The 15,874-nt window shown below is 34.5% G+C and overlaps 2 protein-coding genes across 2 annotated transcripts in view; both read right to left on the minus strand.

The window, feature by feature from the left end:
- Positions 1–5,863, minus strand: part of LOC149786024 (E3 ubiquitin-protein ligase rnf213-alpha-like) — a 358,391-nt gene extending 352,528 nt beyond the window's left edge. The window contains exons 1-2 of the mRNA XM_089978099.1: positions 5,307–5,863; positions 2,609–2,762 (exon numbers count right to left, since the gene is read on the minus strand). Coding sequence (XP_089834225.1) covers positions 2,609–2,762; positions 5,307–5,747 — 595 coding nt within the window. The 5' untranslated portion in view covers positions 5,748–5,863. The remainder of the gene's footprint in view (positions 1–2,608; positions 2,763–5,306) is intronic.
- Positions 5,864–9,636: 3,773 nt separating this feature from the next.
- The window catches only part of LOC149786025 (E3 ubiquitin-protein ligase rnf213-alpha-like), a 94,794-nt gene continuing 88,556 nt past the window's right edge, over positions 9,637–15,874 (minus strand). The window contains exons 16-17 of the mRNA XM_089978100.1: positions 13,532–13,849; positions 9,637–9,803 (exon numbers count right to left, since the gene is read on the minus strand). Coding sequence (XP_089834226.1) covers positions 9,637–9,803; positions 13,532–13,849 — 485 coding nt within the window. The remainder of the gene's footprint in view (positions 9,804–13,531; positions 13,850–15,874) is intronic.

Raw genomic sequence — 15,874 nt, forward strand, 5'->3', positions numbered from 1 at the left:
CTCTCTCTATTATCAGCTGGTGAATTGAACAATGGTACATAATGATTTCCACAAACCTGAAAGGCTTTTATGACAGGGTACTTGTTGAATTTGGTCAAGTTCTATAAAATAGAGTTTGATAAAAAAAAAATGTTAAATTTTATTTCCATTTAAAAATGGCAGACATATTGTTGGTGATATGGCATCATTTATATAAATTATGAAGGCCTCAAAATCAGGGTCCTATCTGCCAAATTTGATAAAATTCTGTTCAGAGGTTTTCAGTCATCCTTCAAATATTTTCTGTTTTGAGTAATGTTGGCCAACATCTTTTTAGTTTAAAGGCAGACAAGCATCATTTGCTTAAACTTCAAAAACTTTTATGCCAGAAAACTGACATATTTTGATAAGTCTGATCAGGGATTTTAGAGTGCTCATTTTAGAACAATTTTCCTTTTTTACAATTTCATCTATATTAGACAGTAGATTAGCATAATTTGTAAAAACTTGAAAGGCCTTGATGCCAGGAAATTTTCTATCAAATGTTTGGTCATAGTATGTTGTGTGGTAGCTGCAAAGAAGTTAATTTAAAGCCTGTTTTTCTATTTTTTGTAACACCTGCTATATTTGGTGACTGATTGGAATCATTTGTATGAATTTTAAAGGCCTTCATGCCAGACTCCTTTATACTGATTCCTTCAAATTCTGTACAGCAATTTATTTTATAACTTTATTGAAGGCTTTTCTATTTCTAATTTTGGTGGGAATATTTAATAGGCAACTGTCATAATTTGTACAAATTAAGAGTACTTTAGGCCATGATATGTCAACGTTGTCCAAACTATGTTAAATAATTTTGGAGAAATTGTTTTAAGGCATTTCCACTTTTAGTAATGGTGGCCATATCCAAAGATGGATTGGAATTACTATACAAAAAGAGGCCTTTATGTCTGAATGCTTTCTGTCAAATTTGATCAATTTCCATTTAGAAGTTCTGAGAAGAAATCATTCTAATGTTTCCTACTTTGAGTAATGGTGACTATATCTAATAATGGACTTGAATCATTTGTACAAATATAAAATGCCTTCATGCCAAGATGCTCTCTGCCAGCTTTGACTGAAGTTGGTCCCATGGCGTTTGAGAATTTAAAATGATAAATTATTCATAAATAGATGACATACAAAAACAGTGCTATACTATAAATTCACTTGATCTTATAAATAAAATCTCATTCCAAATTTGCTTTTAGTAATAATGCTAATAAGAATAATAATGATTTTGTTTATAATCAGCAGTAAACTCAGTTTTGCAGAACTAATCTACCTTGTGGCCCTCTATTATTTACATATTTTATTTTCATATTTAATCCATCAAGTCTTTCAAAATGCAAACTGAGTCGAAATTGAGTGGCAAAGATCTAAGTGAAACTGGGACCAAAACTCCATAAAAGCTTCCAGAACAAATGTCAAAATCAAACATAGTCCATGTCTTCTGAATATTTAACCTTGACCAAATTTGATCTGATTTCATGAAGTCCTTCAAAAAGTATTTATCTGAAGCAACACTGAAGGACAAAGTTCTGAGCCAATGGGGCCATAACTCAACCATATACAATTTTGCCAGAAAACAATGAGAATCAAACCTGGTCTAGGTCTTCTTAATCAAAAGTATCATACCAGATTTGGTTTAAATTCATGGAATCCTTAAAATGCTACAGAAAAGAATCAAAATTAAAAATGCAAAGTTCCAAGTCAAAGAGAGGCATAACTTTATGAAACTTTACCAGCAATGTAAAGCCTCATACCAAATTGTTTTTCAATCCATGAAGTCCCTCAAAAGTCACTGAGCATCAGGGCCAGATTATCCATAGGGCAAAGTAGGCAATGTGCCCAGGGCCCCCAAGACTCAAAGGGCCCCATATATTATCATCTGATTTAACAGGCAGGACCCCCGAGGCTCAAGGGGTCTCATATATTATCATCTGATTTAACAGGCAGGGACCCCAAGGCTCATGGGGCCCTGTATATTATCATCTGACTTAACAGACAGGGCCCTCGAGGATCAAGGGCCCCATATAATATCATCTGATTTCACAGGCTGGGCCCATGAGGCTCAAGGGGCCATGTATATTATTGTTTGATTTCACAGGCATTGTTGTTAATAGTACTGAACCATACCTATGGATGAGGCAGGATAACTATGGGCCCCTATGTTTCTGTTCCCGGAGCCCCAAATGAGTTACTCCAGCCCTGCTGAGCATAACATTTGTTTTTACATGAGTAATTGACAAACAAAGGCAATACTAAAGTGTGCACCCCATTCATTAATATGGAAGGACATTAAAAAATCTGTATTTGAATGTATCTGAAGATAGATGAAATCTTATAATAAGAGTAGATTAGTTCTCCTCCATACTTAAATGCTGGCTAGATTCAATCAATAACATAATCTCTGCTATGAATTAACATCTATTTCTCTTCTCAGTGTTGCAAATGGATGACAGACTATCAGAAATACAGCACCTGTGGCAAACTATAAATAACCTTTAAACATCTGACAAGATCCCCAAGAAAAATGACTGACCTCAGACTGAGAGACAATTTTACAAATAGATCAGTTCATTCATACCTCTCATTGATATCCTGAGCCATTTTACAAGATTCTTGCAGATAACAAAGTGATCCAAACAGTTGGTTTTTTCTGCTGTAAGGTCTTCAAGAAATGTACTGGTTTTTAGCAAAGAATCGTCAAATTCTTTCATCTTCTTGTTTGCAGCATTTTCCTGAAATGATGTGAACAGGATTGAACAGCATGTCAGCAAAGAGCTAACTAAAAGTTATGTTCCAAAATGTAAAGGTTAACAAGAGGCCCAAAAGGGCTTGATATGACTCACCTAGCTAACATCTCACTGAATGCCTAAAATTTGGGACAAAAAAAAATTTCTAGTCATTTCTTCCAATGCAGTTATTTTAAAAACATTTTTTTATAGGTTTCACTAGTTTTTATACATTCATCAATGTTTTGATTGGATCATCAACATCAATTACTGAAAGGCCTCTACAGGAGGATGTTTTTTGTCATAGTTGGTACAGTTCTGTCTTGTGGTTTTAACAGAAAGTTGTGTAAATGTATTTTCTATTTTTAGTCATGGTAGCCATATCTGATAGTGGATAGGCATCATGTCTACAAATACAACAGACCTTCAAACTAGGACACATTCTATCAGATTTGTTTGAATTCTGTTAAGTGGTTAACATCATTTGTGCAGTTTAAAAAGCTCTTCATACCAGAAAACTTTCTGTAATTCAAATTCTTTTGAAAGCTTTTGAAAAGAAGGTATTTTAAGAATTTTCCATTTTCAGTAATAGTGGCCATATCTGATTTGTGAATCAACATCACTTATATAAATCTGGAAATCATGAATACCAGAATGAATTCTGGAAACTGTTCTGAGGAGATTCTTTTAAAGTTTTTTATATTTTAGGAACAGTAGCCATATTTAAGCCTGATCAGCACCATCTGTACAGACTTGAAAGGTCCACATACCATGCTGCTTTTCTTTAAGTTTCTTTAAATTCTATTATCACTACTGAAGATGAAATATGCAGTTATATTTAATGATGCATCATTTGTATAAAATTGTAAAGTTTTAATACAAGGATAGTTTCTATCAATTCTGGTCAAATTCTATTCAGCAGTTTTGGATAAGTCCTTGTTTAAAATTTTCCTATTTTTAATAACAGAAACCATAACACTTGTTGGCTGACTGGCATTATTTACACTGATATGAAAAGTCTTTCATTCCAGGCTGCTTTTGACAAATTGGTTAAATTCTATTCATCAGTTTTGGAAAAGAAGTCATTTAATGGTTTTACTATACTCAGCATCAGCACCCAGAATGTAATGTGCCAATATATTGGCTTGAAGAAGTCTAGAGGTTTTATCCTTTTTTAAGATGTTTAAAACAGTAACTGCTGATGTATGTTGCACAAGTTTTTCTCTTCATAGTAATGATGGCCATATCTGAGGGCAGATCAACATCAGTTATTTGCATAAACTTCAGAGCTCATCATGCCAGGATGATTTCTGTCAAATTTCATCAAATTCTGTTAAGCAAATTCGGAAAAGTCACTTATAAACAGCAACAGCAACCATACTGGATGGAGGTCCAGCACCATTTGTACAAATATGAAAACCCTTCATACCATGATGCTCTCTGCCAAATTTGATCATGTACCTTTCATGAAAAAGTTTAAAGTAGCTAACATTGATGATGCACTATACACAACAGATTCAGCTCACATGGCCTTACCTTAGTCCAGTATTGTACTGAAGAACCAGTCAAGTCTATGACTGTATAGCAGCAGATCATGCATCTGCAGCTCAGATTTGCCAGTTGATCTGTATAAAATCAAGCCAGGTTCCACAAGGATCAGTTCTTCAACCGTTATACTTTCTGCTGTACATCAATTATTTACCATATCACACTGAGCATCAACCACCAACATGTTCACAGATCACATGACATTATATAACATCAGATCAACTGGCCATCGCTTGATGTTCATCCAAAATAATGACAGAATGAAAACAGCAGGAAAACAACATCATAATCAGCATGCATTTTAAGTATTTCCTTCCCCTCAGACAATTACAGAGCACATAGAAAATGTATCAAATGTTACCATAATTCATTATTAATGAAGGCTGATAAGAATGTTGGTCATCATGATCATCACTGTCATCAAGATCATCATAATCATCATGATCATCACTGTCATCAATATCATCATAATCATCACTGTCATTATGATCATCATAATCATCACTGTCATCATGATCATCACTGTCATTATGATCATCATAATCATCACTGTCATCATGATCATCACTGTCATTATAATCATCATAATCATCACTGTCATCATTTCATCATGATCATGATCATACCCAATATCATCAAAGAATACAACATCATTATGGTTGCCCAAGTCTTTGCTATTTTTGCTATTTTCACTCTTTCACAGAGAGACAACTGTTTGTTTTTTTTTGTTCACCCTGTTTGGCATTAAAATTATATTATTTTATGAAGACCACTAATTTTACTGAGACAAAAATAAATAAAATGGTAGATTTCCCTTCATTTTATCACTTTTTAAAATCTTATTTCTACATTTTTAATATGCTCACTTTTCAATTTACATAAACAATGACACTGAATCCACAATCTCACATAATGCCCATTAAACAGTATCAATGCTAATATTTGTAATTATTCAATACATATAATTTAATCAGATGTGAAGCATGCAAACTACCAACTGACCTGTGATGCAATCATCTTGATCACTTCAAAATCACCTCTCAATTTATAGGCTACGGCAACTTTCAAGATGGTCTTTGCCCCCTCAACACATGCCTCCAACTGCCGATACTGCTTCAGCTGCTTTACCCTTTCTCTAGCTATTACATCTGGAACATTCACCAACTTCATTTCTTCCACCATTTTTTCCTCATTGTCCCTGTAGATGTCCCCAAGATACTTTTCCATCTTGGCAAACAGGATCTCACCATTTGTAAGTTTTTTAGTGATCTTCTCCATTTTGGAACTGGTTGGCCTCCAAATTTGTTCATACACTTCATCAAGGGTTGTAGCCTTTGATGCATCTCCAATGCCTTGCCACAAGTTCAAAAAAATGTTACTTCCGTATAATGCATGCATGGGTTCAAGCATACGGATGACCTCAGCCGAGAGCTTATAGGCCATGATATGAGGCCTGAATGTTAATGTAGCTGTCTCCACATCAGCTGGTTGACATACATCCCTGACACAAAGATTATCCTTCTTTTTGTCTAGTTGTCTAATGGTTTTATCCAGCTCTGAGATTTGAACTGAAAGTATTCCATTAAAAGAATGATAATGTAATTACATAACAATATGCACTGTGAAATATATTGCCAATGCAACTTCTGCTGCAAATGACAGAAGTGAAACCAAAATGAAAACTTCAATCAGAACTACATCCAAGAAACTGGCTACGATAGAAAAGCATAATACAACATAATACAGAAATCTCCAGACCAAAAGACAGCTTTACTCATGGGCTCATCCATTTTGTTTGGAGTTGATCCAAATGTGCCTAATGCAAACATACTGTACCTGCTGACAGAACTGACACACTCTCTGCTGATATCGTATAGCACAAAACAACTATCAAAAGCTCTTATCTACACTTGTGGAAATTTTATTTCTGTCAGAAGTATAGAGTACTCAGAGGAGAAATAAGATCAACATTCTCAATGGACACATGAAGTCACAAAATTGCCATCATGAAATTTTTGTCTGCAAGCAATGTACATGTTGTCACACTGATGTAGGTATGTTGATTGCATATATATTAGCCAAAGACTCGAAAATTGTATGCATAGACTTATTCAGTGCTTTCCTGAGAAAAGATGGACCTTCCTATTATTGAAAGGAAAATTATTCCATATAAACCATAAAAACATGCAAGGACTTGGTAATAAAATTAATGAAACTCACATTAAAATTGAACATATATATATATATATATATATATATATATATATATATATATATATATATATATATATATATATATATATATATATATATATATATATATATATATATATATATATATATATATATATATATATATATATATATATATATATATATATATATAGTATGTACACTGTATCAACAATATACCACAAGAAAATTTTTCATTAAAAGGAAATAAGGCTTGCTGAGTTTTCCTTTAATGAAAAATTTATACAAGTGGTATATCACTGATACACCATTATACTATACATATATTTTATTTATATCACATACAAATACACATATTTGCCCTTTAAACAGAGTTTCAAGACTGGCTACAGGCTACTGTGTATTGATAGAGTGAATGAACTCAAATCCCTGCCGAGTGAGTCCCCTACAAAATGTAGTCCTGTGCCTTTCTTGGCTTTATTTTTTGAGTTTCTATTTTCATTCACATTGATTAAATCAATATAAAACAAACTAATGATTTAAATATGATAGAAAGTAGAGCACTAAAAACACAGCTTCTTGAAAACTGAGCTCTCAGTCATTCACTTCTATACGTATGGAACTTTATGTGGAATAGAAACTTAGCAAAATGATGAACCAACAAGAGATAATTAAAATATTTTTACATATTTACAGTTGTTCTAAGCCATTATTCTGCTTTAAATAACACTACTACCAACCATAAAATATTCAACCATAAAAATATTCTCTCCCTCTCTCTCTCTCTCTTTAAATTTCTTCGGTTGGTTTGACTTAACTTTTATAATCATTCATAGGTCCAGAGACATCATCTTATGAAATCAAGCGAAAACCCTATATGCTAATCTTTTCAAGGATTTTCGCCTGTATCTTGCTATGATGGTCCAGAGAGAGAGAGAGAGGTGGTAATTTCAACATTTTCATTTTTAATTAATAATAAATTTTAGAACATTATAATAGGTTTAACAAAACAACAACAACAACAAGGCATTAAATATATTACAGTATGGGTAGATCACAATTTAATATACCAATAGTACTGGTATATCAAATTGCTTTATGCCAACACTTTAAAAGCCATGTTATTTTTAATGTGTGTGATATATATATATATATATATATATATATATATATATATATATATATATATATATATATATATATATATATATATATATATATATAAGGCATTGCAAAACTGATTATTTATGATTAATTTATGACTAAATTACTGTTAACTTCTTTTAACTTTCAAATAAAATTTGTATCAGTTTTTATGTAGCATATAAACTTTAACTTTAATGAAAACTTTAATGAAAACTTTAATTAATTTTTATACTGCATAAGTATAAGGAGATACTATCATTTAGCACTATTAAGTATAAACAGTGAGAGGATGTCACCAATCATATTTCTGTTTCATTGTTGGAGTTTGCGCAGCTTTATTTTTTTTATATTAATGGTGTTAAAAAGCCATAACATGCCAAGAAAATGTGGGAGAAAGCCATATCCTGTGTTATTTTCATGTTCATGTGGGAGAAAGCCATATCCTGTGTTATTTTCATGTTCATGTGGGAGAAAGCCATATCCTGTGTTATTTTCATGTTCATGTGGGAGAAAGTCATATCCTGTGTTATTTTCATGTTCTGTGTTATTTTCATGTTCATGTGGGAGAAAGCCATATCCTGTGTTATTTTCAGGTTCTGTGTTATTTTCATGTTCATGAAGGAGAAAGCCATATCCTGTTATTTTCATGTTCTAATAACTAAATCATTATGCACAATACAAGCACTGTTGATACAAAATAACCACTACTGGCTATACTCTAATTTTATCCCTACCTATCAATCAGTTGCTGTGATTCTATCACCTAGGATTTTTCCCAATTGGTTTATCAGCAGGGAAGGCAATCATAGTATCTTACATAACAAGAGTACTTAAAAAGGACTAACACTTTACAGGGTGAAAATAATTTCCAGGAATTCAAGAAAAGACCAGTTCTTCATTGTAACTGTCAAGTCTCTGGTACTATTCAACAACAACAAGATTTTCATATTAGCTGTTGTGGATGTCCAATTAGCACCATATTTATTTTGGACAAAGGAGACATCATTTGAGGTCTTTTGGAGAAATGCCTTGTTGTAATGATCATCCATTCAGGGGCAATAGTAAGAACAAGATTTTTTAAGACAGGTGTCATGGCATCAATATTTGATGTATAACTGTCAGAATTTTCATTCAGGACTTGGTGAAACTTTCCTTGTCATAATGATCATCCATTCAGAGGTAGAGGTGACAATAAGATTTTTATTTTTTAAGACATGGCAGCCATATAGGATGCATGACCAGCCAGTTTCATTTAGGACCAACTAAGTATTTCAAGAAGTCTAATTGTGAAAGCACCATGCTGATAGTAGAAAAGAAAACAATATTTTCGAGATATGACCATCCTTGCATGAGAAACAGCAATAAAAAGATTTTCAAAATGGTCGCTGTGGCAGCCATAGTCAGTGTCAAGTTAGTACTATTTTCATTTAAGACCAGCTGTCATAAGAAGTCTTTTAGCATGACCCACTTGTTGATATGACCATCCACTGAGAAGAAGTAGTGATAACAGACTTTTCAAGATGTCAATTGTGGCAGCCATGCTAGACATCAGATTGGCACCATTTTCATTTAATACCAACTAGGCATCCACTTTACAATTTGTTAGAATCTCTCTGGGGTGCATTTGCTGCAACTGTGGTCCCCAGAGAAAAAGTTCATTTACATGTTGTATTAGCAAATGGAGGAAATAGGACAAGGTAGTAAGGAAACACCAAATGATGCCTTCATGACATCCCTTAAGAAGAGTGACTATGAATGGTCTATGAGGCAGCCATGGTTCAAACCTCATGGGCTTCATTAAGATAGGAACACACTGCCCTAACTTGGTATAACAGCCTATCTTTAGCATTTCCAGCACAGATTATACTGAGACTGGGAATCTCTATAGGTGATGGAGTTACCAAAGGTAATTGATTTTTGGTTAAAGGTCCCGGCTGACAAAGGAGAGAAATGGATTTATAATTCCCACTACACCAGAGACAGGTCTAGAATGTCAATGAACCATGATCATTGAGGCCACAGAAGGAAGTGAGAATGATCTAAGCGGTACAAGTTCTGACTCTTGCAGAACTTGAGGAAGCAGATGGAACATTGGGAAAGCAGATGCAAATAGTTGATCGTACTGAAGGCTGAAGGCACCTACTGCCCACTCTTGCTGATCTGGGACAGGAGATACATACCAGGGAAGTCTATTATTGAGCTTCATTGCAAACAGGTCTACCAGTGGTGAAAAGGAACTATTATGGAGTGGTGAAGACACAGTTCCGTTAAGATGGCTCTACCATTCCTGGAGTGTATTTCTTCCCTGGAAAGTGGCAGACTCAGAGGATGTCTTTGCTCGCAGCACCTCTAAAACTGCATTATTATATATATCCAATTAAGTGGAACAGGGACTAAGTTCTGGTTCATTAGGAAGTTCATTCTCACATAAATAACATCAAATGTCATGAGTTGGAAGAGGTTCTGACCTCTCGAGTTTAGGCAGAAGACCCAATCAAGTTACCACGACCAACAATGGAACAGATCCTGATGAAGTGATTAAATGTGAGTATTGTGGATCAGCCAATCACTGAAATACTGAATAATCTGTTTTCCCAGTAATAGGAGGTCAGGGCTTGAATATAGTGTTGATGGGTGACAGGTCCAGGACATGCCATCTTCTGAAGGAGCAAGGAGCAAGGTCCACCATGCATATAAACAGGTCTGAGTTGTTTGAGCTGTTGTGAGGAATATAAAATTCAGTACAAAACATTGTTACATGTATCAGCATAATAAATTAATAAAGTGGTTATTTTTAAACAATGCAGTTTCTTTTCTTAACTGACCTCAATCCCAACAAATCTTGTTAGGGGTATTTGCTCAGATGGAAACAGATAACTTATTATATACAATTTCTTGCTCCACAATGGCACTCTGCTGATTATTCACTTTAAATGCTGTGGAAAATTTGTATTTTTGATTTGACATTTGATTGAATCCATAAGGGAGTCTGTAATAAATGTAATGTCATTGCATCCATGGAAACTGATGTCAATTTCACCTAAATTGACACCATTTTGTTTCTGCACAGTACAAAAAGGTTTAAAATCAGAAAATGGTTTTCCTACTTTGTAACACAGTACTGAACAGTTATGGCATACAATCTTCTCTCCTCTTTATTCAGTGTAACCATAGCTTTGACGGTTGGGGCATCAGCTACAGTAAAATACTATCTTCATCACTCGATTTTACCAGTTGCTTTCTTACACATGCCAACTGTTTGCGCGCACCTGAGTAGGGTTGACATTTAAGTTAGATGTATGATGTATAGGATGCTGGACCTATCAGATAAATCAGGTAACTTCAAATAGGTCAAACAAAACATTTTACTTGTATCCAGATCATATGAATATAACTAGTATACAGGAAAGATGTGTTCAACCTGTTTTGAAACCTATGACCAATTTGTTTTCCAGTTTTCTTTAAATGTGCAAACACTGTTTTCATCATGTTTTTCATCCTTGTTTGATTTATTCTTTTTTACTGGGTATCCTTTTTCATCATTTTGGGGTTACTGCAGCTTTTTCAGATTTGTTGTCAAGAAGACTAAGTTAAACAAACCCATGATACATATTGATTGTTTGTTATGTTTATTGGAGCACAACCACATGTTGGAGATTGGTTTGCATCTTAGTATCGTAGTTAGTGGCTAATTCAACTTAATGATATACGCACTAACACATTTTTTGTATCCAGACATTACATCAGATGCCTTGACTCTCAATGAACAAGGCTTCAAGTGGATGACTCTGGAATTGACTTTTTCCAAGTAAGGAGAAGCCCATTTGAATGAGATTAGACTTTAGGACTTGAGACTTAGATGCTTATGTTGAAGGATACTCAAATTTAGAAGTAAAATAGCACCAGCTCACACACTTTTTCATTTGTTTTTGTCCAGTCTATCATGTACACAGCAAAATGTTTGTAGACTTTAGCAACATTGCTCGTATGTATACTTGTATGAAGCTATTCTTGCCATAACATGGATGATGACTGGGTGAAGAATCTGAGTGCAGAAGAGATTCCGAATGGCAGAGCCTGGAATTGAGAAAACTTCCTGCATTAAGCAAATCCAGAGGTATTTTGCTACAGAGGAACTATTGGAATGTGCAAAAGTTCAACCTGACGATAGAAGGAGACTGCTCAATCCAAAAAAATGAAGATCATTCAAGATTGATGAAGTGGTTGTATCTGGAAAAGTCCCTCTAGAAGAAAAAGACTAAATCGAGAGAAATCAATTATAATGCAAAACATTGCTCCTTTTTTGCAAACAGAAAGATTTGGAAGTATAAAGCAGGAGATTGATCATTCATGACCCTCTTGACTACCTCCATCTGTAAAAGGGTGTGCACTTCCTCTCTTAATTTCACCAGATTGGACCGATGAAAGAACATGGGGATCCTTGAGGAGGTTGTTCCTGAACTGGAGTTGGTAACCCTCAACCATGAAGGAAAGGACCCAACCATCATCCATGATGCTCAACAAGGTCTCTAAAAAGAGGTTTGGCTGAGCACCTATCGGGCTTTTAGGTAGAGGGATGTGCAGCAGGAAAGGTTTTGGATCCCTAGGGCTGACCCCCCCATTTAATATGATAGGAAATGAAGGTTGGTTCCCCGGAAAAGGGTCTTGGCTTCTAATACAGCAGACCAAGAAAGTCGCTAACTATGGTTAAGCAATACCATTGAAGAGACCAAAATAACATCATGGCAGAGAAATCAAATTTCAACTAATAATGCCAGTGCAGGAGAAGTGCATGTCTGAACATCTTGTCACATTTTCCTGCACACATTGTATGGTGGCTTATCAGAGCAGCCTCTGTGTTTCCAGTACACATTGTAAGGTGGCTGGTAGGAGCAACCTCGACATTACCAAGTGGCATTTTGGCCTCTGGCAAACCTGAGAAATTTCCTTGATCATGGAGGAATGAGGAAGAAGCAAGAGGTCTGGTTGGTGGTTGAAAGGAAGGCTTGAACCTGGTAGGTGTCAGTGGTGATGCTTCTCCCTCAAACTTGTTGGAGTCAATGATATATGAGTGTACCTGTGTCTCCACTCTGGAAGGATGGGATTTTTTGACACAAAATAGTGTTAAGCTATGGAATAGTGATCAGTAATGTATTGCTGCTACTAAAATATCACATTAAATTCAACAGTGGATGGAAACAAGAATGAAATTGATTGGAATTAAGTTTATATGAACATGAATATGCATTCTGCCATTACCATAAAGACAATTTTAAGAAGAACTTCCCAAATTCAACCAAGATAGCACCAATCCTGAGCAGGTAACAAGTTACTGTGACAGGACATATGAGATTAGATGATTTGCATATTTTTAATATAGAAAAAGAAATTCGCTTAACAGTTGTCATTTTGTCCATTTGCATGCTAAAAAACTGGACTGATGAGATGAGATAATGTGCATATTTTAACATAAAAAGAAAATTTGTTTAACAGTTGTCATTTTTGTCCATTTGCATGCAAAAATTATTGGGTTAAAAAATCCTCCTGATTTGAAGTAAAAATTCCTGACCAAAATTTTGCAACTCAACTGATCTCTCCTTAGCTGGTTCTGTTGTCATTTGTATCAAATGATCACATTTTAATTACAAAGTTTCACTATATCTATGTATAGACATGTCTCCCAATATTATATATAAATAAATAATCAATAAATCAATATAAAAAAAGTATTTCAAAAACTGAGTAAACAAAAAACAACTGGAGTACTTTTTACTGTCAGCTCAAAAATTAAACATTTGAAGAAGCATATGTAAAATGTTGTTATTATTCTCCAAGCAACACATATTTTTAAGAAGTAAAAGCCTCCTATAATTTAAGAATTTACTTACCTGATTGAATACGTTGACACAGCTGCACCAGAGTTGCAACACATTTCTTTTGCAAGAGGTAACTATCCACCTCTCTTTGTCGGATCATCACAGCCTTGACAACATCAAATGTTTCCCTAATTTGTTTTTCAGGTTGTTCAACCAAAATTGTGGTCAGTTCCTGAAACTTGTTTTGTCCATCTTTGATTACAATGAGGTCTTTGATGGTGACTGTCCCATCTTCAAGAGCATGCACTTTTTGATTTATGACAGATATGGCTTGTGTAAGTTCCAGAATAAGATCCAGCGATAGATGGTACATATTCATTTCATCTCCATCTGTAACAGAAGGGAAGAACTTGAAAAAATAGTAATTAGGCTTGCTTGTGATGAATGTCACTGTCATCTTAAACTGTGATGGCTTTTTAGAATGTAATGAACAATTATATATAAAGCTTTCCTTTAAGACACTTTTAGAACACACCGGCAGCCACTGTATAAATTAATTATCACAAAGAAAAAGAAAATATGAGTAAAACGATCGTGAAAACTGAAATGTTGGCCCCATTTACATAGCATCAAAGATGGGAAACAATAAACAAAACTGGCTTGCATGACAAGCCCAATATCAAAGCACTGCTGTGAAACAGTTGATTTTGATTCCAAGGCCAAAGGTCAAATGAGCATGTCACAGAATGAACCGTCTTGGCTTGATAATGATTCTTCCAAAGTACGAAAAACATCCATGAAAGGTTTTGGGAACTATAAGCAAATGAGAAAAAACTTGGGTAAAAATTACACACATGTTCTATGACTGTGACCATGACACCAAAGTAAAAGGGGCAAGCTAGCATGTCATAGAATGAACTGTCTTTGCTTTATAATGATTCATCCCAAGTATCAAGGGATATAGGAAAATATATGCTAATGTAAACCTTTAACCAAAACCTGAACAAACTATATGTCACCATTGGCGCTGTCATCAGACAAGAGTGTCTGCTGTGTCCCACTTCCCACTAAGATGGGTTTGATTATGTTACAAATATCTGGACCTAAATTCAAAGTCATTTTATTATCAGCCTCATATGCTATCTTGCTTCGGGTATTATCTACCAATAATCTCATTTTTCATGCCTGAGCAACCTTCCCCTTTCCAGGATTTTATTTTGGACACTCATGTCTACATTTTTCATCCCTGCACTCTGCTTGGAAATAAAATGCAGAAGAGTTTTTGCTAAATATTTAATCTCCTATTATTTATGTTTTCTATCTGTCATCATCAAACATGTGCTCTCAGCTAGTGCCTATTGCTAACAAAAAGGTATAAAAGATTCCTATCAGCTAATTAAACTGATCAGAAGTGCACTCTCTCCAGTATGCCATACTGGTATGTAACAGATTCAGTCTAACATCGAACATAGTTATTTTTATCTGTATTTTCCTGAAACTTTTTGTATGTGCTTTGTGGACACCAAAGAGGCAACTTTATTGCACCCTGCATCTACATACGGGTCAGTGGCACAATGGAACAGCCTAGAATGTACACTGCAAATATACACATAGAATCTGGATTTACGTTTTAAAGTATGGTTACAACGAATTTCAGAAACTGACACAGAAATTTTCATCCAGCATGAGGATAATCTAGTATACTTTTAACACATCATCCTATACTCTAGGTGGAAATTCATAAACCTTTGAAGTTGTCTTGACCATATGCTATCCATCAACATGTGTGATATTAATTCTTTTTGACCCAATCCCCTGAAGTCATTAGGGAGTCTAAAATCAGATACACAAAAATATGAATTACACTGGCATTCTGTCAATATTTCTTGACCAAGTTTTATATATAGTCATACTTGTAAATTACAGTACTACCTGTTTATCTAGACATCTTCAGGTCTGGGGCAATATTATCAAAATAATCAGTTGTTGAGATAAGTGTTATAGTGGGGAGGATGAAAAAATATACATTTAGCATACACATGTACGTGAAATTAGTCGGTAAAGGGAAACTTTTCATCCGGGCATAAGATATAAAATTTGTGAAAATAAACAATGGAAAATTTAATTAAATGAATGCAAAAGACAAAACCAGTTTGAAAAACACTTGCATATTGAAAACTTGCATTTGTATTACCTTTGCGCTATACTGTACAATCCACTTTCAACCAACTTGACAGCAGCACATGGCTGCATGTACACAAATTGGCCTAGATTTTGGGCTGCCTGAGACAACAAAGGTAAACTTAATGAGGCTGCTGAGGAAATGAGGTCACTCAAAGGTAAATGGAAAAAAAAATGTCACCAAGTTTTGAATTAATTTAGCATGAAACTTGTACTTTTGTAAAAAAAGCCTCA

This window comes from Sinohyriopsis cumingii, chromosome 12, assembly GCF_028554795.1.
Source record: "Sinohyriopsis cumingii isolate HCF-2022 chromosome 12, ASM2855479v2, whole genome shotgun sequence".
Taxonomy (NCBI): domain Eukaryota; kingdom Metazoa; phylum Mollusca; class Bivalvia; order Unionida; family Unionidae; genus Sinohyriopsis; species Sinohyriopsis cumingii.